General features: G+C 40.5%; 1 protein-coding gene across 1 annotated transcript; it reads right to left on the reverse strand.

The window, feature by feature from the left end:
* Nucleotides 1-529: 529 nt before the first annotated feature.
* Nucleotides 530-22,503, reverse strand: FBXO9 (F-box protein 9). Its single transcript, XM_046640634.1, has 13 exons — nt 22,115-22,503; nt 18,843-18,929; nt 16,095-16,250; nt 14,003-14,060; nt 12,500-12,599; nt 10,118-10,248; nt 9,226-9,340; nt 7,285-7,403; nt 6,744-6,834; nt 5,748-5,843; nt 5,074-5,167; nt 3,383-3,534; nt 530-1,119 (listed from the first exon to the last, which is right to left on the reverse strand). Exons 1-13 carry the CDS (start codon nt 22,115-22,117, stop codon nt 1,011-1,013), a joined length of 1,311 nt encoding a protein of 436 aa, XP_046496590.1. The 5' UTR covers nt 22,118-22,503; the 3' UTR covers nt 530-1,010.

Here is a 22,503-nt window from a genome sequence, read left to right on the forward strand (position 1 = left end):
AGACCTGTCCCATACTGAATGGCAGGAACTTATAAAGTGTCCTTTGATGTTAACATGAACTTGAAAGCACCTGTGGCTGCAGATGTTGATTTCTGAAAGGACCTGAGTACTCGACTCCAGCTGTACCTGAATCACCGAAAACATCTGGATGTGGTAGAGGTCGGCCACACAGAGCAGTGAAATTAAACACTAACAGTATCGTTACTAGGGAGGCAACATACAGTTTGCTCGGTGGGTGGCTCTCCCCCAACTTTAATGCTGGAAAAAAAGAATTAGGCCTAGGTTCACATGATCCTCTGTTCTTCTTTTATGAACAGACATGACCAGCTGAGCGTGTTCAAAAGTTCACTCTTTCTCATTGCACATCACTCATTAGTGAGGTGCCTGGATGAAGTCAGAGCACAGACATCTATAGTGTGCGGCTGCAGATAGAGACCAACGATGAAATGAGGCAGTGATTCTTAAGCTGTCACTGCCTACTCTAGGACTGCTTATTATCCTGAGAATTTAAAAAGACCATCCAAATATGTTTTCTTGAAAGAAACGTTTATTTATGATCTTTATTGGTCAAAGAGCTTCAAACAAATCCAGAACAGGTTTTTACATTTTGAGCCTATAGTGCAAAGACACTATGTCATGCATGAAAGCAATGCTCACCCAGTGGAGCTCTCCCCCCGATACATTTAAATATTGGGATGATCAGGCAGAAGATTTATGTAACAGAAATCTGCTTGAAAAAGAACATGATTTAAAGCTCATGAAGTTTTTCACAACATAAATGTGCTTAAACAACTGATAATTTCAACTTCTTAATTTCAAAACAAAACACCCCAAGAATCAACTATCCCTTTAAATAAAAAAAATAATCAGTTTATATTCCTCTTAAAAGAACTCCAACAATGTAAAATAAGTTCCAATTCCATATATATATATATGTACATTTATAACTTAGGTGCTCTTTTGCTCTATCAACTTTTTCCATGCAACACTGCCAGAGGACGGCGGACGCTCTACAGAGGCCTCTCGGAGAGAGCCGTGTAGCTCCTCACTCTGGCAAAGAACAAGGGCGTGTACATCTTGTCAATCTCAAAAGCAGTGACTGCCGTCTCCCCAGTTGATCTGGAAAGAAAGCACAGAATTACTAGTTAAAACGAAATTTCCCCTCACTTAAAATCCTTGCATATTCTAAGGCGGAGTTTATTTTATGCCACAGCCTTTTTTATTTTTAATTCATCTCAGTAAATTTTAAATAATATAAGGAATATTGTAGATAATTTGAAAAACTTAGAAAAGCATAAAGGAAAATCACTCCTAATTCCAGCACCCGGAGGCAGCCGGAGGAACACGCACTTGCGGTGCCTCTTCAAAGCTCCCCACCTCTCCACTGAGCTTCCCCACTGGGATCACACTGTGGAGTCACCCTGCTACTCTGCATTTAAAATTATATGAGTTTCTTCACATCATTAAATACTCTTCAGAAGTCATCTTTAGTGGCTGCATAAGATTTCACTGTCTGCTTGTATCACAATTTAATTAATTCCCCTTTTGTTGGAGACTTAGGTTGTTTTCAATATTTGGCAAGTGAAAATAACATTGTGAAATTTTTGATTATGTTCTTTGAACAGATTCCTAAGAGTAGGATCTCTAAATCAAGGGCTATAGACATTTGAAGACTCTTATTAAAATGTATTTTAGAATTATAATCCTAGAATAGAATTTAATGGTTTAATATTTACATAATAAACAGGACAATTACAAGTGGGAGGGGAAAGCAGGTGATGAGTTATGTTATCACAGCCTTTTATTTTTCCTAAAAAAAGGAGAAATAAACAAAAACAGAAAATTCAAGTGACTTTATAAATATCGTAAGTCAGCGGGATCATGATCAATTACAAATGACCCCTATTATAATGTCTTTTTTTCCTCCTAAAACATAATGCTTTTCATTTGATCGGTCCTACTTCTGAGTTTTGAAAACCACTATGACTTGTGGTTTGAAAAACTAAAAAACTACTACTTTCTTGGGGCGGGGGAGGGGAGCTCCACTTCACAGATCATTGAGAGAAGAAAGACGATCGATCGATCATAGGCCTGGTCAGTGAGGAAAATGCTGTTCCTCAGTTGTCAGGACCTTCCAAACGAGTGGGGAAAAGTTATTCGTAGGGTAGAAATGTGAACAAGAAAGTTTTCACAATGCAGTCCCGGCTGGGAAGTGGGCTGACGGGGGGCGGCCTCAGAGCTCTCTCAGAACGTGGGATTCAGCCGGGACGGATGTCCTCAGCCACACACGAAGGTTCTTTCCAACCTGACCCAGCTAACTTCAATCTCCACACGAACTGATGTCTCCTTTCCTAATTCCTAGTCTTATTTCATTTATTTCTGTACTGTTCTTTTCTCACACTGCTCTTCTGTTTACTATTTCATACGGGTAGATCCTAACTCACAGAACAAAGAGCTTGAAATAGGAACTGCCTCATAGATTTGGTGTTGGGATACGAGATCTTTTCAGCAGACTTTCTTTTTTTTTTTTTTTTTTTAAAGATTGGCACCTGAGCTCACATCGGTTGCCAGTCTTTTTTTTCTTCTTCTTCTCCTCCCCAGAGCCCCCCCAGTACATGGGTGTGCATTCTAGCTGTAGGTCCCTCTGGTTGTGCTATGTGGGACACCGCCTCAGCATGGCCTGATGAGTGGTGCCAACTTAACCACTTGGCCCTGGGGCCGGCACCCAGCCTTACTTTCTTAACTACAATTTTATTAAAATCAGTGCATAATCCCTGGGGATAAACCAAATGGAAATAAAGCAAAAAATGGTAAGACTGAAGCAAGGGAGAAGAATAAAGATCTGGTGTTTTAAACCTGCCTTGAGTGAGTCAATGAGTAAGGAGTGGCTGGACAGCTTCTCCTCATGGAAGGCTGCTTTCATTTCCGAAGCGGGGTGCCCGTTCACACTCCCACAGGCACTGTGTGAGAGCTCCAGGGCTCCACTTCCCGGCCCACTTTTAGTTTTTTTCAACGTGGCCATTTTCTTGGTTTGTAGTAGGGTTTTTTTTTTTCTCCCCAACGTCCCCCGGTACATAGTTGTATATTCTTCGCTGTGGGTCCTTCTAGTTGTGGCATGTGGGATGCTGCCTCAGCGTGGTTTGATGAGCAGTGCCATGTCCATGCCCAGGATTTGAACCAACGAAACACTGGGCCGCCTGCAGCGGAGCGCGCGAACTTAACCACTCGGCCACGGGGCCAGCCCCTGTAGTAGTTTTACACAGTGGTTTTGCTCTGTAATATAATGTTATCTCTGAGGAATTCAAAACCTAAGAGTTCCCTGAGCCCGACAGGAAGGACACATGTATCCTCTAACCTTGGTATTTTTATCGCATTCACCTACTTGTAAGTAATGTGACAAGAATGATGAATCCAGATGAGTTTGTTGAACCTCTGGTGGCCACTGGAACACAGCTGCAGCCCCACATGAAAACTCTGTTCAGCTTCTTGTACAGGGACACGAAGAAAATATCTGTATTTGTAGTCGAGTGGTTTCTGTAGAAGAAAAGGTGCGAGAGCAATAATGAAGCCTCATTTCACTCACATTTACACATATAAAAACGTTTACAGGAATATACTATGCAAGAGTGACACTGAAAGTAACATAACCTCTGCACACAGTAAAGAGCTGTCTCGGGTATCAACTGAAATGCGTATGAGTGCCTTGAAAGATGTTAAGCACTCTAAAATAAACGGTTTCTCCATCAGCATCTCAAGCACCACAATAACCCCACATGTTAAACATGATTGCATAATTGCTCTTTAGTGGCTGAAGGAATGAAGACCCAGGGAGGTCAAACACGTTAACCAAAGCTACACAGCAGTTTCAGAGACAGGAATTAAAACTTCTGTCTCCCACATCTCAGCCTAGTATTTCCTTCTAATTGAAAACATTTCGGAATTTTTAAAGAGGGAAAATGATAAACTGATAAAGGTTGCAGAAAAAGCAGAGCATAACTTGTCTTTTGCAATAACAGTATAACAGTCAATGGAGAAAGAGATGTGACAAGGTTCATTAGTATCACACTTCTGCAAATACTGCTGCTAAAACACAAGAACATCAACATTACAGATGGTTTCTCTAGGTCATATTCTGAAAACTGGTGCTCAACATGGGAGTTCCTGAACTCTTTTATTAGATAAAGTCTAAACAACCAGGGCCTGACTACTCCCCAGTTCTGACCTCAGGACACTCACGGACAAGGTCACAGTCAGGGCAACCATCTGTGCCCCTCAGATGCTGCCCCAGATTTCAGGAACCTCCCAGAGGGAGGCGGAGAAGCCAGCAACAGATGGCCACAAGGTGACAGGACTCCCACATGAAACCCTGCCCAAACACGATGTGGGGAGGGAGGGGATTTAACACAAGGGGAACTCCTTTCAAAACCTCTATGAATTGTAAAAGCAATCGGGGAGTGTTTCACAAATAGCTTCCTGAGCCACGTTACGGTTTTTAACCTGGATTGAAAAAAACGTACGTACATGGAGAAAGGCTGTGAAAAAAATTAGGCCCTCAATCTAAGAGTGTTTAAAGTGCCCTGGAATGTACTAATTTAGCAATCATATTTGCTTGGCATGTTTTTCCTTTTGCGAGAAGAAGAAGGAAATTATCTTACTTTAGTTTATTTCCAGTAGAAATTGAAATTCTAAGATGCTTGTGAAAGAATTATCTATATGAGATAATTTAGGAAGAAAATCTCCTATGATTCAAAATGAAAAAAGCTAAAAACATATTTAGGTATAATTTTACCAGTTGTTTCAAAGGAAATTTGGCTTTACAGTTTTACATTAAAAAACCTGGAGCAGAAAAGGAAACCATTTGGAGAAAAACAAACAAGCTGATCTAATAAAAACAACCACATTTTAGAAAACCCTCCAGCTCTCTTCAGAGATATGCTGTGAGTCAACATACATTTTGTGTAATAGCATAAATTATAAAATAGTATTTTTTTCTCCTTTGTAATCAAGAATGCTTTTGAATGAGTAGGGCACTGAAATAAAGAGAAAACTGCTAATTCCACCATGCATACTCACTTCTTCTTTCTTCTTAGTTATCACAGCAAATACTTTGGTCTGATTGTCTGTATCTTGTGACAAGCGATAATGACCCAGTAGAATTGCATCAGTTCTAAAAATTAAAAAAACACATTTTAAATCTAAGTCTAATAATCAGTTTTATGTACTTAAGTAATTTACTTTTTTTTTTTTGGAGGAAGATTAGCCCTGAGCTAACAGCGGCCAATCCTCCTTTTTTTGCTGGCCCCGAGCTAACATCCATGCCCATCTTCCTCCACTTTATATGTGGGACGCCTACCACAGCCTGGCATGCCAAGTGGTGCCACGTCCCCACCCGGGATCTTAACCGGCAAACCCCAGGCCGCCGAAGCGGAACGTGCGAACTTAACTGCTGTGCCACCGGGCCAGCCCCTGTATTTAAGTAATTTAGAAAGTAACGGGTTATAAGTGTTTACTAAACCTGCTTGAGAAGAGTCAGTTAGGATGTGAGTAAACCTGGTTTCCAAGGACCCAGAGAACCACTGAAGCACATTCTATGGGGAGAGGCCCAGGAATCATGTTTTTCACAAGTACCCACGATGATTGCTTTTTTAACCATCTACTAGTAAGTTAAGGAAGCACTGGGTTACATTAATCTACATGTTACCATATAAAATGTGGACTGGATAGAAAACTACAGAAAAAAAAACTACCTGGTGTTCCTAGTTCTCAAACGAGGAACGATGGACTGAGGCTCCTCAGGGGTCGTCAGCATCATCACATGGCCATCGGGAAAGAATCGTATGTACCTGGGTAAGAGAAAGAGAACACCAAAGAACACCACACACACACAAAGGATGAAACACGTATGTCCTTTTCTACCAGTGCCTAAACCCATTCAGAGCTGTGAAACCACAACGGAAGCACCACGGACCCAAGAACTGGCAAACATCATTAAAACAAACGTGCCTGACCACCTGTGAGGCCAACGACAAAGAACTAAAGGCATTTTACTAACTTTCTTAGGGAGAACTGCTGAACTTTAGTTTCACTCACCGAATAAAAATAAATTAGATTAAACATTGCTCTGCTAAAGTTGTGTGTGTTTTTTCTTCTTTCTGAGGAAGATTTGCCCTGAGCTAATATCTGTTGCCCCAATCTTCGTCTATTTTGTATGTGAGCTGCCACCACAGCATGGACACTGACAGACAAGTGGTGTAGGTCTGCGCCCGGGAACTGGACTGGGGCCTCTGGAGCAGAGCATGCTGAACTTAACCACTAGGCCACCAGGGCCGGCCCCTGTGTTTTTCTTTAAAGCATTAATTAACGTCAAACAAAAGTGAGATCCCATGATAACACACAGCAGTTAACGTCAGTCTACTTATTTCTTAATGATGGTAGTATCTGATGAACAAGACTGAATAAAAGCACGAGCTGTTTGAAAAGGCAAATGAGTACACCGAGGGCAGAAGACAAGGAAGAGCTCTAAAACACAAAACAATTCTTAGACTTAGAGGCTAGGAGGAATTAAATAATTTGTATTAACCTATTGGCTCTCTGAGTATAGTTTCTTTATAATAATGGATAAAAACACTGAGGGCCATTTTGTGGATAAATGCAACAGCCACAAAGAACAGATGTCCAATAACTAACGAGCTAAGACTTGGAGAGAGAGAATTTTCCACTCACTCAGTTTACTACAGTTGTACCTGTAATATTCCACTTGGTGCCAGGCTCTGTAGAAACCATCAAGAGACTGTTCCCCTTGGCGAATATATGTGGTTTTATTGATATAAACTCCTGTAAAAAAGAAAGAGATTTTTTTTTTCAAGATTTTACTTTTCCTTTTTCTCCCCAAAGCCCCCTGGTACGTAGTTGCATATTTTTAGTTGTGGGTGCTTCTAGCTGTGGCATGTGGGACGCCGCCTCAGCATGTCTTGATGAGCGGTGCCATGTCTGCGCCCAGGATCTGAACCAGTGAAACCCTGGGCCGCGAAAGTCCAGCACGTGAACTTAACCACCCAGCCATGGGGCCCACCCCTAAACAGATTTCTTTTTAAGTAAGAACATAATAAATAAAAAAAGAAAAAATTATAATCATATAACACATTTCCAGCTTTATTTTTATTGTTGTTTCCTTTAAATATGCTCAAAGTACTTACACCTGTTACAGAAAATCAAGACTATTTATCAACTTCAGCATGACTGATTGATCACTATTCCTCCTGGGTTCTAAAGAGTTCAACTTACCATCAAATCGAACACGAGGCCTTTCTAAAAACATCTCTCTCCAGGATGTGTATGGAACGAGTTTAATACAGCTTCTGCCCCAAACTTTCAAGCAAGCCAAACGCCATATTTCAGGGTCTCTAGGCAATAAAAGCACACCATCAATTTATATAAAAAGCTAAGTTCCTATAGACAGACATAAGGAATACTCCTGCAACCAGCCATCTTTTATTCTGTAGGTATTTGTGGGGCGCCTGCCAGGCACTGCCCCAGGCACTGGAGACAGAATGATGGACAAGGCAAAGGCCCTGCTCTCTCACCAGTGGGAAAGCAAACAAAAACAAGAAAACAGAGAGATAAAAGTTTCAGGTTGGGTGCTCAGTGCAAAAACAGACAAAGCAGGGTACACAGACAAGGACGATGGTCGGGGCAAATAAGAGACTGCTGCAGATACGGTGGCTGGGAAAGGCCTCTTTGCGCAGGCATCTAGAGTGAGGAGGAACAGTGTCCTGGGCAGAAGCCACAGCAAGGGCAAGGCCCTGAAGAGGGAGTGTGGCTGGTGTGCTCCACAAGGAGCAAGAAGGATCATGTGGGTGCAGCATAGCGAGCAAGGTGAAGAGGAACCCACAAGATCTGAGTGGCAGTCAGGGGCAGGGGAGGTGGCCTGGGGGAAGGGGTGGCGACTGGAGTGAGATGGAGGCCACTGCAGGGTTCTGAGCAGGACTTGTGCTTTTAAAAGATCACTCTGGTGGTTTACGGGGACTTCACTCTCGGGACGTAGGGGGGAAGCAGGGAGACCACGTAGGATGCCCCTGCTGTGATCCAGACCCAGCGCAACAGCGGCTGTGCTTCTGCGGTGGCACTTGGAGAAGCCGTGAGACTGGCGGGAGCGTATTTTGAAGGCAGCACCAACAAGCCTTTGTTCTGGGATTAGTGCAAAAACTGAAGCAAGAGATGTACTGAATACTGACATGATTCTGATACAGCTCAAAATATTTTAACTTCATCTGTAGCTTGCAATATTCAGTTTTAAAGATGTAAAAACTATTTATATCAGAGCCAGACTGTAAAAAAAGATATACCCTCTCCAAATTTGTTGCAATGTGTATTTAAAACTTTCTTTTAAAGATTACTTTTATGTTGTGATAACACATAAAGTTTTATCCCTGAAAATTTCTCTTAATCAATTCTCTCTCTTTATGTTTTCTCATGTAAAATTAAAAGAAAAGTTAACAGAGTAACAGTGCTAGAGACCCCAATTTCAAAAAGCTGGCGGCAATCCACTAAGTACTTAACAAGTACTTTTGTTAAATAGGATAACATATAGAATCACCAGAAAACAAAAGCTTCAGGCAATTCAAATGTTTTATTCAAAATATAAGACTCTAAATGAAATTAGGTTTTTTAAAAACAGTGCATCTGAATTTTAAGAACTACAGTTATAAAAAAGTTCTAGACGCTAAGGACTAAATATATATTTTTATACAACATATCCATGAAAGATTACCAATTTCAAATAATTTTATACTAACTAAGCTATGATTATTCTTCACATAGCAAGATTTAAAAAATACAGAATAACTTTCAATAACCCAAAAGAAAATTCCAGTTCAATCTAAATTTAAATCATTACCACTTAATGGATTTAGAGATACTGTGAAAATGACTTGAGTCTATTTTTCGGACACAATGTTTTTTTCAAATCAGCCAAGCTAGCGTGCAAACTAGCCTATGGCAGTAGTATGTGTGACTACGTCTGACCTACATATTACTCTATACCCTGGAAACCTAGGGCATTCTAGCCGTTAAATGCTAAGCTGTTTGAGAAAATCATGTAAGTACAGAGTAGCAAAACTGTTCCTTCTAAGCTGTTAGCCAAAATATCAATCAAGCTCTTTTATCAAAATTGGCAAAAGACCATAATCTTTCCACGGTCTGAGCTGTTTTTAAAAAAGTATGTACCTGGCACAGACATAGAATCCTCTGCACACCTGTGACAACTGCTCTAATGACCTGAGGTCCAAGTCACTAGACACCACCCACCGGAAGATGTACATCAGGACCTCCATCGGCAGCACTGCAAAACAAAACCATCCTCTCAGCAACTCTCACACTGTGCTACTGTCACATTCTTAGTGCAGATATTTTTATGTATCCCTAGAAATTTGTAAATCACACCCTCAGTATCACTCAGAGCAACAGCACGAGTGTATTTAACTACCCCAAAGTAATAGTTCCTAACACCAAGATGCAAACACCTTTGTTTTTTCAGTAAAGAACAGATCTGAAGCTACTTTTATAAAGCAGCCGCTTCCCTTGGAGGAGAACTTTACCATCAAGATAAATTAAACGTGTTAGGAAAACAGCCTACTGTATCTATGTGTGTGTATCCACAGCACATTCGTTAACACTAGAAAGTTACCTTCATTTCCTGGAAAGTTTTCCACTGTCCTCCTCTGAAAAGACTCATAACCAATTAAACATTTAACATATGAAAAGAAGAAAACAATCATTTTTAAACATTGAGCCTATCTCAGGAGCACTGTCCAAACTGGCAGAAGCGCCTGATGATCTCTGAGTATTCTTCAGTTTTCGGAGGGCCGCCCCCTCACTCAGACACTCCCTCTGCTGGATCTCCACTGAAAAAAGGCTGACACCCCTGAGCAACAGCACTACAAACTCAGAAAGCTCAGCAGTCGATGCAAACTCCTTATAACTAGATCTCCCCCTTTGAACCTTTAAACCTTTGAACTAGAGCAATCAGCTGGCAAGTTACCTGACCTTAGAAGTTCGGAAAACTTAAATCTCAGGTTAAAGTATTTATCACGGAGTTATCACAAGCATGAATTCACACCTGATATGTGAGTCTGACTGCTCTCGAGTTCAGGCTGACACAGTTTCAGCACAGACTCCTGAAATGTGAGCTGCTGCTGGAAGCAGGACAAGAGATCTGCCATCTTGCTGTCATCATCATTGTCTTCGATGCTGAAAAAAGACAGGAGGTGAATAGATTATAGGCTCAGTCTACAAACATGGAACTCAGAAACTGATTTTTCATACTACTTTCAAATCTGCTTTAGGAAAAGTCATCTAAAAGTAAACTTACTGCTTTTTTTTGGTGGGATAAAAGTTTATTCTGCTTTGCAAGTCTTTGAAGGCAAAGGCTTCAGCAATTTTAATTCCCACCCAGAAGGAATTAGAATTTTTGGATACAACTGTTGAGATTTAACTAATTAATTTTATTATAAAGTAGAGATTTCCTCAGTTAGTGAAAAAGATAATTTCAAATGACTTAAAAAAATCTTAGGTAAATATATTCTTTTAGGTGACCATAATCTCTTCAAACTGGTTAAAAAATCAAATATACAGATGTCATCTGAGGTACTTACCAAGGGGTTTCTAACAGATGTGCCTTATCATACTACCTTTAGAGAGGAAAACACGTAATTTCAAAAATCTTAGCAGGGTCCACAAATCTTCTATCAATATAAACGAATGTGCAATTAAGAGTTCTAGAAAAATATCTGGCTTTCCATTTTGCTGAAAGTAACCTTAAGAATGATCAGACTTACAAAAAGGCTTGGATGGGGATGAAGTCAGAAAACCAGGAAGGGCTTATTTTAACACAACAAAGGGCAAGCGTGGCTGAGGTTACTCAGCCAACACTTTACAGAAGGCAAAAAACAGCACAGAAACCTCAGGGATCATTAGATCTGATAAGAAAAAAGATTGTATCCTTAAAGAACTTTCATAGCATCTGGGTTCACATAAAGGGATGGGAGAGAAAAAAAATGCTTCTTGAATGTTGTAGTATAAGCTTTCTTAACAGCACCTGGTATCTATTTATAAACTGGGTGAAAACTGGGTCTAAACGACTCTACTCAAATTTAAAGAAGGCTTAGAAAGAGCCAAAGTGATTCCTTTTGAGTATGAACTACCTCACAGTTAAATCTAATTTGGTGAACAATACTATTAGCCTAAAAGTTCAAACGGGCAATTAATACTGTTTCACTAGGATGTTTTTAGCATGGCTTATCCAAGGCTTAAGTGGTAATACTATAAGCAGTTAAAATACACTGGCATTAAGGGGCTGGCCCAGTGGCCGAGGGGTTAAGTTCACGCGCTCCGCTGCAGGCGGCCCAGTGTTTCGTTGGTCTGGATCCTGGGCGCGGACATGGCACTGCTCATCAGACCACGCTGAGGCAGCGTCCCACATGCCACAACTAGAGGGACCCACAACAAAGAATATACAACTATGTACGGGGGGCTTTGGGGGAGAAATAGGAAAAAATAAAAAAATCTTTAAAAAAAAATACACTGGCATTAAGCATAAGTTACCAATAAAGGTAACTTCTTAATTATTTCAGGACAGAGGTAATATAATAGCTAATATAATACCTCATTACCCAAATTCTATTTTTCTATGTATTGCTCATTTTAAACGTGACATTGTCTCATGGGTACAGACTCCCTTTCCTTCTAACATCAGCAAATTGGGCGTTTGGGGATAGAGGGATTAAGCCAAAACAATTTTATAATTGTCTTGCAAATAGTTTCAAAAGTATTGGTTTAAAAATAAGTTCTCTTGCTTTTTGTCTTCAAACCATCAATGCTACTTCATGACTTTGATGCAAGTGGCATCCATACAAGAAAACATGGTTTCTTTTAGGAGTTGCTTATATCCTGAAGCTGTGCTTTTAAATAAACATTAGAGTCTTAAACAACAAGGTCTTGTTATAGTTCAGTTATATTTTCCTAATAAAATGGAAAGTCCTTTTTTTTTAAAAAAATGTAGTTTCAAACATATATAAAAGGAGAAATACTAGTGTAATGAAACCCCATGTACCCATCATCCAATTTCAACCATTATTAACATTTTTCTACTTTGGCCTATATTTTAATAGTTTTGACTTTAAATAGGTTTCAGAAAGTTGAAATGTGTCCTTTAATTTACTCCTTCAATAATCACTGCTTTTATTAAACTCTTTCATTACTTTATTTTTATGTCTATTTAAAATATGCACGTCTATATTTTAATCTTTGCACATCTATGTTTTAATCTTAAAATTTCCCTAATTAAAAAATTTCCACAACTTCATAAACAAGTCTTTATACTAAAGACTATATAACTTAACAGAATTAGCACCATCTTCTCATCATGTTAAGAGTCAACAGGACACAGACGCTGAACCTTAATAAGCTCTATGTATTACCGTCTATCAAATTATATACTCACTAGCTGTTTCCAACGCCATCACCATCTGGAGACCGGGTATAAGTAATCTTGAACTCTATATCAGGTACAAGTTGCATAGCCCTACGATAAAACTTGATGGCTAAAAGAAGAAATAAAGCTAAATTAGCTATGACCACACATTTTTGTCATTTCCTTTGATTACCCTTAACTGTGGCTTGCTTTGGTAACTTTCTTTACAAATAGGCAAATTCCCTTTTTCTACATGCAACAGTAGTTCAGCAAACAAACATTTCCAAACCTTACTACTCAGAGATAATCTTTCTTTTTTTCTAAAGCTAACATGTTGTAAAGGTTAAGATGTTGTGTTTTACCCTTCTCGTTCAGCCCTTCCCATCTTTTTCCTCAGCCTCTTATGCATTGTCACAAGTGAGCTTATACAGTTATCTTTCTTCAGGCTTTGAAAATGCTACTGTAGCCACAACAAAAACATTTCTAGGCAAACCTTTCTTTCCAGGACACAAGTGAGGAAAATCAAATGCATCCTACTGGGTGGAATAAACAGAAGAGTTTTTTGGAATTTATCCTTCAAATCCAACTTCCTTTAGTCCCGCAGCCTCTTATTTAGCTAAATAGCCTTTAACATCATTTTTTTCCCCATAAAGCTGGCCAGGTGGTTTAGAGCCATAACATTTATTAACGTCTCCCACAGACCTCGGGGCTGCAGAGGCCCATTAGTCCTTCTGCCCCTAGATGAAGTCAAGTCAATACATTCTGCCATGTTCTATTACTCTGGTGAATTACTGTACAGTAAGTGGAGATGGGAATCTCACAAACTAAAGAAGACTGGAGGAATTTCACCATTTGGCCCCTTTCAATATCTCAGAGTAAAAATACCACCAGCAGGAACTTGCAAATAAATGCCGTTAATTCTGCAAATGTTATTTCAGGGCATTTTCAAATGATTCAAGCACAAGCATTTTTCCCATGCCCCAACTATTAGCTTCACTATCACAAAATGAAAGCCTAATTACAAACCTAATATTTTCTAAAGAGCCCCATCACCTTGTTTACGTATGCATTTCTACTGGGTTAATAAGAGACAATTAAAGCTGAAGGGTTTCCTTTTCATAAAACGTATATTAGAACTTAGAAAACATATACACGTTCCTCAATCTTTCCTTTATATTCCCCACTTCTGAAGTAATTTTCACCTATAAAAGGAGCATGCCCTATTTTTAAACTAGTAACAATATTTTTAATATTTTAACAGTGAAAAATTCATAAATACTAAACCTAAGTGTAGAAAAAGGTTATTTTACTCATCCTACTAATATGATGTTTCCCAGCAATAGTTTTTGGAAAGAGACAGGTTATACAGAAATATCATTTTTATGTTAGGTTTTTTAAAAAACAACTTCAAATATAGGGAGGCATGTTCTATACCAAATATATTCTAGCAAAAAAAAAAAAAAAAAACTGGTCAATAACAGAGTGGTTACTCAGAAATGTCATGACAATAGAAGCTGGGCCCTGAGTTTTTACCTTCATACAGAGCTCCATTTTGTTCTTCTTCTACCGCTTTTAGGAAGAGTTCTCGAGCCTATAAAAATAAACAATGAAAAACAATTTTTGAAAATCTGTATTAAAAACGAGTACTGGTGGTGGGAGGACAGCCTTTTCAACAAACGCCGCTAGAACAATTGGACATCCATAGCCAAAATAATCAACCTTGACCTAAACCTCACATCTCACATAAAAATTAACTCAAAGACGGATCATGGACTTAAATGTAAAATGTGAAACATAAAACTTTCAGAAAAAAAAATAAAGAAAATCTTGAAGACCTAGGACCTGGCAAAGAGTTTTTCTACCTGGCACCAAAAGCAGAATCCATGAAAGAAAAAGTTGATAAATTGGACCTCATCAAAATTAAAAACTTTTGCTCTGTGAAATACCTTGTTAAGAGGACGAAAAGACAAGCTGCAAACTGAGAGGAAGAATTTACAGGAAGAATATGAGCGTACAGTCAACGAAGGGCTTGGATTTAGAGTACATAAAGAACTCTCAAAACTCAACGGTAGAACATAAGCAATTCAACTAGAGAAGAAACAAACATTTCAGAGAGGATATAAACATCAAAAGATATTCAACATCATTAGCCATTAGGGAAGAACAAATTAAAATCACAATGAAGTATCACTACACACCTATCAGAATGGCTAAAATTAAACAGTAAGGACAACACCAAATGCTGACGGGGATGTGGAGACGCTCGATCACTCATACACTGCTGGAGGGAACAGAAGATAATGTGGACGCTCTGGAAAACAGTTTGGCAGTCTCTTTTAACCACATATAAACTTACCACATAACCAGCAATTGCACTCTTAGGCCAGAAATGAAAACCTACGTTCATGCAAAAACCTGCACATGAATCTTCACAGCAGCTCTATTAACAATAGCCAAAAACTGGAAACGACCCAAATGTCCTTCAATCGGTGAATAGTTAAACCAATCGGGGTACATCCTTACCATGCAATGCTACTGAGTAATAAAAAGGACCAAACTACTGATACACACGACCACCTGGATGTATCTCAAGGTTGTTATGCAGAATGAACAAAGCCAATCTCAAAAGTTTACGTGCTGTATGATTCCATTTATACAACATCTTTGGAATATCATAATTAGAGCAACGGAGAACAGATTAGTGGTTGCCAGTGGTCAGGAATGGCCGGGGAGGGCGGAAATGGGGGAGCACAACTGTGAAGGTGCAGCAAGAGGGAGCCTCAAGGTGACACAGCAGTTGTGCATCTTGACGGTGTGGTGGTTACATGAAGCTACACGTGAATTAAGGCTGCAGAGAACTCTTTATGTAACATACACACCAAAAAGCACTGGGAAATCGGAATAAGCTCTGTGCATTGTACCAATGTCTATTTCCTAGTTTTTAACATTGTACTACAGCTATGCAAGATGTCACCATCGAGGCAGGATGGCTGAAGGGTACACGGGACTTCCCTGTATCTGTGAATCTGTAATTGTCTCAAAATACAAATCAAGATTAAACAAAATGAATATGGAAGATTTTAGTTATCATGGTAATGTCAATTATTTAATGGAAAATTGTTTCTAAACAAAATCTTGGATCTGATGGTATAAAGAGGACCATGGAATGGGATGAATAAGGAAAAGTAAAATGGTGTGCTGTGCCTACTTCCTGTGAGAAGGAATTAGGAAAGAGGTGAACAATTGGATAGCATTCAAAATTTTTTCAGCATGAGTACTTTCAAAATTTTTCAGAGTAACAAAATGATTAATGCATCATTATAAATTTGTTCAACTCAAAATGTAACAAAACATCGCATTAAGACATTCAGAAAGGTGTTAATCCTTGAACAACTTTTTTCCTCTTTTGGGCTTCTGTTAATAAATCCAGAAGCATCAATCTTTTAGAGACCAAGTGAATCTCAAGAATCTATAAATTACCAAAGAGAGTTCCATGAAGACAGGTACCTGTAGGAAAGAAGCCCATGAGGATGGTGGTACCATCCAAAGTACCTAGAAGTAGTGAGGGATGGATAAACTGGCACACTTGTCAAAATTTTTCCAATACCACGCCCATAATACTTAACTTTTCTTCTTTTGCCAGTTCTTGCTTTCCTTTGGTGTCTGCTGCTTTCAGTAAAGAGCCCCTTGCTGGTCTGCAAGGTCGAGTTTCTAAATTGCTGGAGCCTACACCTGGGGCAAGTTCAAACATCCACTGAGCTCGGAACATCTGGAGTTGGGCCTAGGGGACAAAGTGTGTTTGGACTCATCACAGAAGAGCAGCTCAACTCTGGAACATTTATCAATAGGTCCAACATCAATTTCCATATAGATGCTTACTCTAAGACCAAAAACACTGTCTCTTAAATTACTAAATTAATATCCATTAAACACCTATTATCTTCTAAAATAATTTTCTGCTGAAAACGTTAAAGAAATCATGAAAATCTGCCTAAAATAAGTTTGTCTATACAGGAAAAATCTAATGGTATTGGAAAACTAAATTTTAATTAGAGTTGAAAATATTAGCTATCAGTTAAGGACTCAACTTAGAAGCTTCCTGACATTTGTTTACTTGGAACACGTCATCCAGTGGATGTTAAGAGAGCTGCTAAAAATCCTGCAGGGGAGCCCTAAGTCTTTCTTTTAATAATCATTCTCTTTTTTAAAAATATTTTTTCTAATAAACTTATTTTTTTTAAGATTTTATTTTTTCCTTTTTCTCCCAAAGCCCCCCGTACATAGTTGTGTATTTTTAGTTTTGGGTCCTTCTAGTTGTGGCATGTGGGATGCTGCCCCAGCGCAGCCTGATGAGCAGTGCTATGTCCATGCCCAGGATTGGAACCAGTGAAACCTTGGGCCTCTGAAGCAGAGCGAGCGAACTTAACTACTTGGCCGCCGGGCTGGCCCTCATAATACACATAATTTAAAAGTTATACGTATAATGAAAAAATTAATTTTTACATGTGGACAAACTGAAGTCCCCATGTGTGCTGGGCTCTGCTCTGCTGCCCAGGTTCCCTCTTCAGGAAGAGAGCACTGACCAGCCCAACTGCTGGAGTGCTGCGGAGAAACAGCCCCCAACAACTGTCAGCCAGCTGGGGCTGACCACGCCCCCTTCCCAGGCGGTCCCTATGCAAGGACTCACTGCTGACTGACAAAGGCCGCTCTGAAAGGTTACTCCACCCCCAGAATTCCTACAGGCCTGGCTAAGGCGGTCCATTCAGACTGCACAGCAGCTCGCTTTCTCCCTCTGCCCACTCCGCCTGCCTCCCTCCCTGCCTGCCTTCCCCAGATGTTGAACCCAAGAGCACACCCTAATAAACCTCCCACGTGGTAATTAATCTCCACCTCGGAGTTGGCTCTCCAGGGAACCCAACCTGGGAAACCCTTCCTCCCAAAGAAGACCACTGCCAACAGGACTGTGTATATATTAGTCCTGGCTTTTTAAAAAAGGCATATGGAAAATAGTAAGTATTAAAAATAATTTTCTGTACATTTTTACACTGCTTTGGTTTCCACCCTTCTACTTCTAACACAAAACACATATACCTCTGACATACAGAATTTTCAGCCGCTCTCAATGTCTACCAGAGGATGCAGTCCAAACAAACACTCATTATAAAGCTTATAAATTCAGTAAGATGCGCTTAACTAATTACAATGAGTATTTTTCTATTTCCATGCACAAAGATCTACCTCATCCTTTTAAATGGCTGCAGCGTATTTACTGTATGGATGCACCATTATTTAATACAAGTGACAGATATTTAGGTTGAATTCCATTTTCCCATATAAATAATGCTACAACAAAGATTTTCGTACATGTATATTTATTCACTTTCCTCATTATTTCCTGAGGATTAATTTCCTGGAAGGAGAATTACTGGATCAAAGGGAACGTGTTTTTCATTTTGATCCACATTGCTAGTCTGCCCTCCAAAAAAGCTGTAGCAATTTATACTTTCAGGTACCCGGCATAGGTGTTCTTATAGCCCGGACAGCAATGGGCATCATTCACCAATTTGACTGTTTAAAAAAAAATTTCATTGTAGATTTAATTTGTACTTTTTAAATTATTATTATTATTTTTTTTAAAGATTTTATTTTTTCCTTTTTCTCCCCAAAGCCCCCGGTACATAGTTGTATATTCTTCGTTGTGGGTTCTTCTAGCTGTGGCATGTGGGACGCTGCCTCAGCGTGGTTTGACGAGCAGTTCCATGTCCGCGTCCAGGATTCGAACCAACGAAACACTGGGCCGCCTGCAGCGGAGCGCGCGAACCCAACCACTCGGCCACGGGGCCAGCCCTGTACTTTTTAAATTATTAATGAGGCTAATTATCTTTTCAAATGTTTAATAGCCATTTATATTATTTTTTTCCATTAGTTGTCTGTTCATATCTATCTTGTGTTCCTCTGACTAATGTATAAGAATGTCCTATATACCGAGGATCTCAATCCTCTGCCCATAGATGGTAAATAGTTTTTCTAGCTGATTATTCTCTTCATTTATGATGTCTTTTGCTATTTTTAAACTTTTAGGTGCTCAAATCTGTCGATCTTTTCCTTTAAAGTGATGGGTTTTGTGTCATGCTCAAGCCTTGGTTTGACTACTTTAAGCCCATATATTGAACTACATAGCAGGAATTATTGATATTTCTTTTCACAGAAAAAGAAATCCATAACACAGAATTCATTATTCTATAAATAAGCATGAAAATACAGTTAAATACAATGCAAATAAAAACTTACAAATCTTCATAATTATGACCCATTTCTGCTCATGTATGGAAAGCATGGAATAGGAATTAAATATACAACTGCAGAAACCTGCCTGTAGGTCGGTCTCAGCAGGGCTTTCATTTTCAGCATCTCCTCCTGCTCTGACAGTATCAGAATGACAATCTTCCTCAGCTTCTGCCTGGGGGGAAACCCAAAATAAGGATCAGGAATATGCAAACATCAGTGTCCCACTGTAATCTACATCTCCTATTCAGCTATTTGGCCAATGAAACACATAGTTGCTTCTCTAGATATCTTCTTCACAGGTAAATTTAAGGATTTCAATCAGACAAAATTTGATACTTTAGTTTTTTAATACTGTAGAATAAACAACTTCACTGGGCTCCAGTTTAAAACGTTTGGGTAGGTTAAAAAAGAACTTTGCTTCATAAAATAACATTTAGTTGCGGTACAGAGTTCAGCAAACAGTTTTTGTTTCACAGATCACTGAAAAGATCATATATAATCCATATATGGATGTCACTCCTTTTACAACTGGCATGTTATTAATATGCAAACAAGACTTCTGTTTAATATTTTAAATGTACTAAGAAAGCCCATAGTGAATGTTTTTGTAAAGAAGCCCCTTATATTTGTTTCATAAGTCCAGGTTTTTATATATTCAATTGATTAAAGTGGAACACAGGTGGACTGGAATTACTGTGCCAGGCTTGGGGCTTAACAGGTCTCAGGTCAGATTCCTTCCATTCTATCCTTTTATTCTCAATAAATGTTGGCTAAATGAAACTGAATCCTACCTTCCAGTGAAATGAGATGTTGCCTCAGTTCAGTCTGTTAGCTAACAGACTTATTAGCAAATGGGACTTGCTCAACATTTAATATGTTCGGTCCTATAAAGATATGTGGCAATCAGGGAAATGACCTTGAAGGTTAGTTAGAAATAAAAATAATAAAACCTATTTAATTTTACTCATTCCAAAGATGGTAAGTTTTATAATTACAAATTTTAGTTATAGTTTGCTTCTAGCACATAAATGTTTGTACTAACACAAATTTCTGAACGCAGCAACCAGATGCGCTTGCACCACTTTACAGCACAACATAAATAAGCCTCACTTCCTATCTTATCTCTGGCAGCCAGACTTAGAGCAGGGGTGCCTCTAAGACTTGAACTAGTTAGAAAATGCTAAAGTGCTCAGCACACTGTGGAGGCTGAATCGGTGAAGAAATAAATGAGAGGCCAAGACTCTGGATGAATTCCCAGAAAAGTGGAAAATTTAAGCATTAGTGTATTGTCAAATACATTCCTTTTGTGAGTCTCTTTAAGCGGGTACTTTTCCTACTAAGAACATCACTAATATGAGGATACATAATAAAGGACTACGAATTTATAGATTGCATCGAGAAGTGTATTCTTCTCTCTTCTCAAATAAAAGTCTGCTTTACACAGCAAACTCTAAGTATAGCTCATGGGAGGGACCTGAGGTCCCTAAGGTAGCCTCTTAGTGACAGCCTTCTGACTCTTGCCTGGGAGTCAGTCTATAGTGACTTCATTTAAAGAGCTGGCCCTGCTCTCTCCACCATTGGACTCTTGCACCTGCTGCATGCTCTCTCCATCTGGAATGACTTCTTCCTCATGTGGCTACGTCTACCCATCCTTCAAGATTCAGCTCAGGGATCATCCCAGTAAGAAGCATTTTTTGATCCTTTTAATTGCTGCCTTTGTATTCCGATAACACTTGTGCTGTGTCACAGCACTTAAGACTATGCTGAAATTCTTTTTGTCTTCTTCGCTAGAGCTGGTGCATTGGGAACAAGGATCACATTTCAGCTATCTCTATAAACTTGGGGGGGGGGGGGTTACGCTCCCTGGTGGTCTAGTGGTTAGGATTCGGCGCTCTTTCTATAAACTTAGGGCCAAACACATTGCTTGATTCGTAGTAAAGAACAGTCCAGGCCTCAGCTGCCTCATCTATACCAGGGTGATGGATTTGATGACCTCTTATGTCCATTTTCATATGTGACATTCTATGATTAAGAGTGTACCATAAGTCACCTTAGAGGGTGGTTATACTGAAGCTCCAGTACTGTACCAGGGTCTAGCACTATGCCAGGATAACAGATGCTCAAAAAAAACAGGTGAATTAACAAGTAAAATGCCATGTGGATATCTAATGCATATCTCAAGGATGAGGAAAGGAAATAGGAAATCTATAATACAGACAGCATCTTTCTTCTCCCCTGAGTTCCTGTGTTATAAGAGTCATAACCCACTATTGCTTTGATTTTGATGGTATAATGACAAAAACAAGAGACTATCAAATTTGGGGTTTTACTACATTTTTGTCAACTCAAATACCACTTGAAATAACTAGGTCCTGGGCCGTCACCCAGAGATTTTCACTTTATTTTTCACAATTGAGTTTGACCTAAACGTCACCTTTCTTTAGTGGAGCTCATGTCATCATTTTATTCCTGTTTTACACATGGGATTAATGAAATAGAAAAAGTTAGATGCTTAATCCCGGTCAGAGAACTACTTCTGAAAGTTTAGGGGCATAGTCAACTAGTGCTTTCTCTATCCTCCGGATTAATTCATTCTGCGTTCATTTATTCGATAAATATTTGAGTGTCTACTACGAGTTAATTAGTTTGGTACCATTCTACCCTTGATTCATGCAACCCTAGCCAAAGAAAGGCGGTATAGGGCAGAGACTACACATTCCAGCATGCAATGGTCTCATGGAATTTGCGTTGTCAATGTCTGCCACTTAGCTCAGTGCCTCCATTTGGACCGCAGACGCTGCTCAGGCCCTCACTGCCGGGGAAATGAGACATAATCCCTCCAACCCCAAGCCGCCAGGACAGCCTGCCAACATCCTACCCAGGGCACTGACGCATCCCGGGGCAGGTGCGTCCTAAACCCAGGACTCCTTAAGGAGCCACAACGGCCTCTCCGTGGGCACGGCTTTCCAAAGGGGGAGCAATCAACAAGTGTCTCCGCGGGCCACGGCTCCCTCCCGATTTCACATGCTGCGACGGCTCACCTCCATCTATGCTCACTGCTTTTGATAAAATCCCTTGAGAGGGGCGAGACTGGTTCAACATCCTCAGCAAGCTACGAAGAGGCATTTTTCTCCGCGCTCCTGCACACCCGCTCTCCTCCATCGAGTCCCGGCTGAGGGGTTCAGCGGGAAGGAACCCGGGGAGCGATCAAGGCTGGCACCCCTTCCACTGCCTCTCAGGCCAGGGGTCCCATAATGGGTGGCGGCCGCGCAGCTCCCACTCCTGTCTCCACTCCCCGCTCTCTCGGGGCCCCCCTGGCCTGGCCCCTCCTGCGCTCCACGCCCCCTCCCAGGTTACCATGCTGGCGGGGTGGCCGGCCGCGATCGAGGGGCTCTCCGCGCCCTCCGCACCGCCCCCCAAGGAGGTGTGCGGGTATCCGGTGTCTACTCCTGCCCGTCTGCCGCAGCGGGGCTTAGCAGAGTTCTCGGTCGGAGAAGCGCACCAGGCAGCGGCAGTAACTGCGGGCCCGGCGTACGGCGGCCATCTTCGCGGAGCAGGGGGCCAGACTGGGGCGCGCTGGAGCGGCGGCCGGGGACTCGCAGAGCGGAGGAGCGCCCGCTGCCAGCCGAGGCCGAAGACTGTGCGAACACCGGAGTATCGGCCCAGCTGGAGACCCCAGACGCCGCTGCGGAGCTGCCCCCTTCTGGCCGGGAACCTGCGCAAGCGCACCGAGCATGCGCAGTGCC

Source organism: Equus quagga, chromosome 15 (genome assembly GCF_021613505.1).
Source record: "Equus quagga isolate Etosha38 chromosome 15, UCLA_HA_Equagga_1.0, whole genome shotgun sequence".
Lineage (NCBI taxonomy): Eukaryota > Metazoa > Chordata > Mammalia > Perissodactyla > Equidae > Equus > Equus quagga.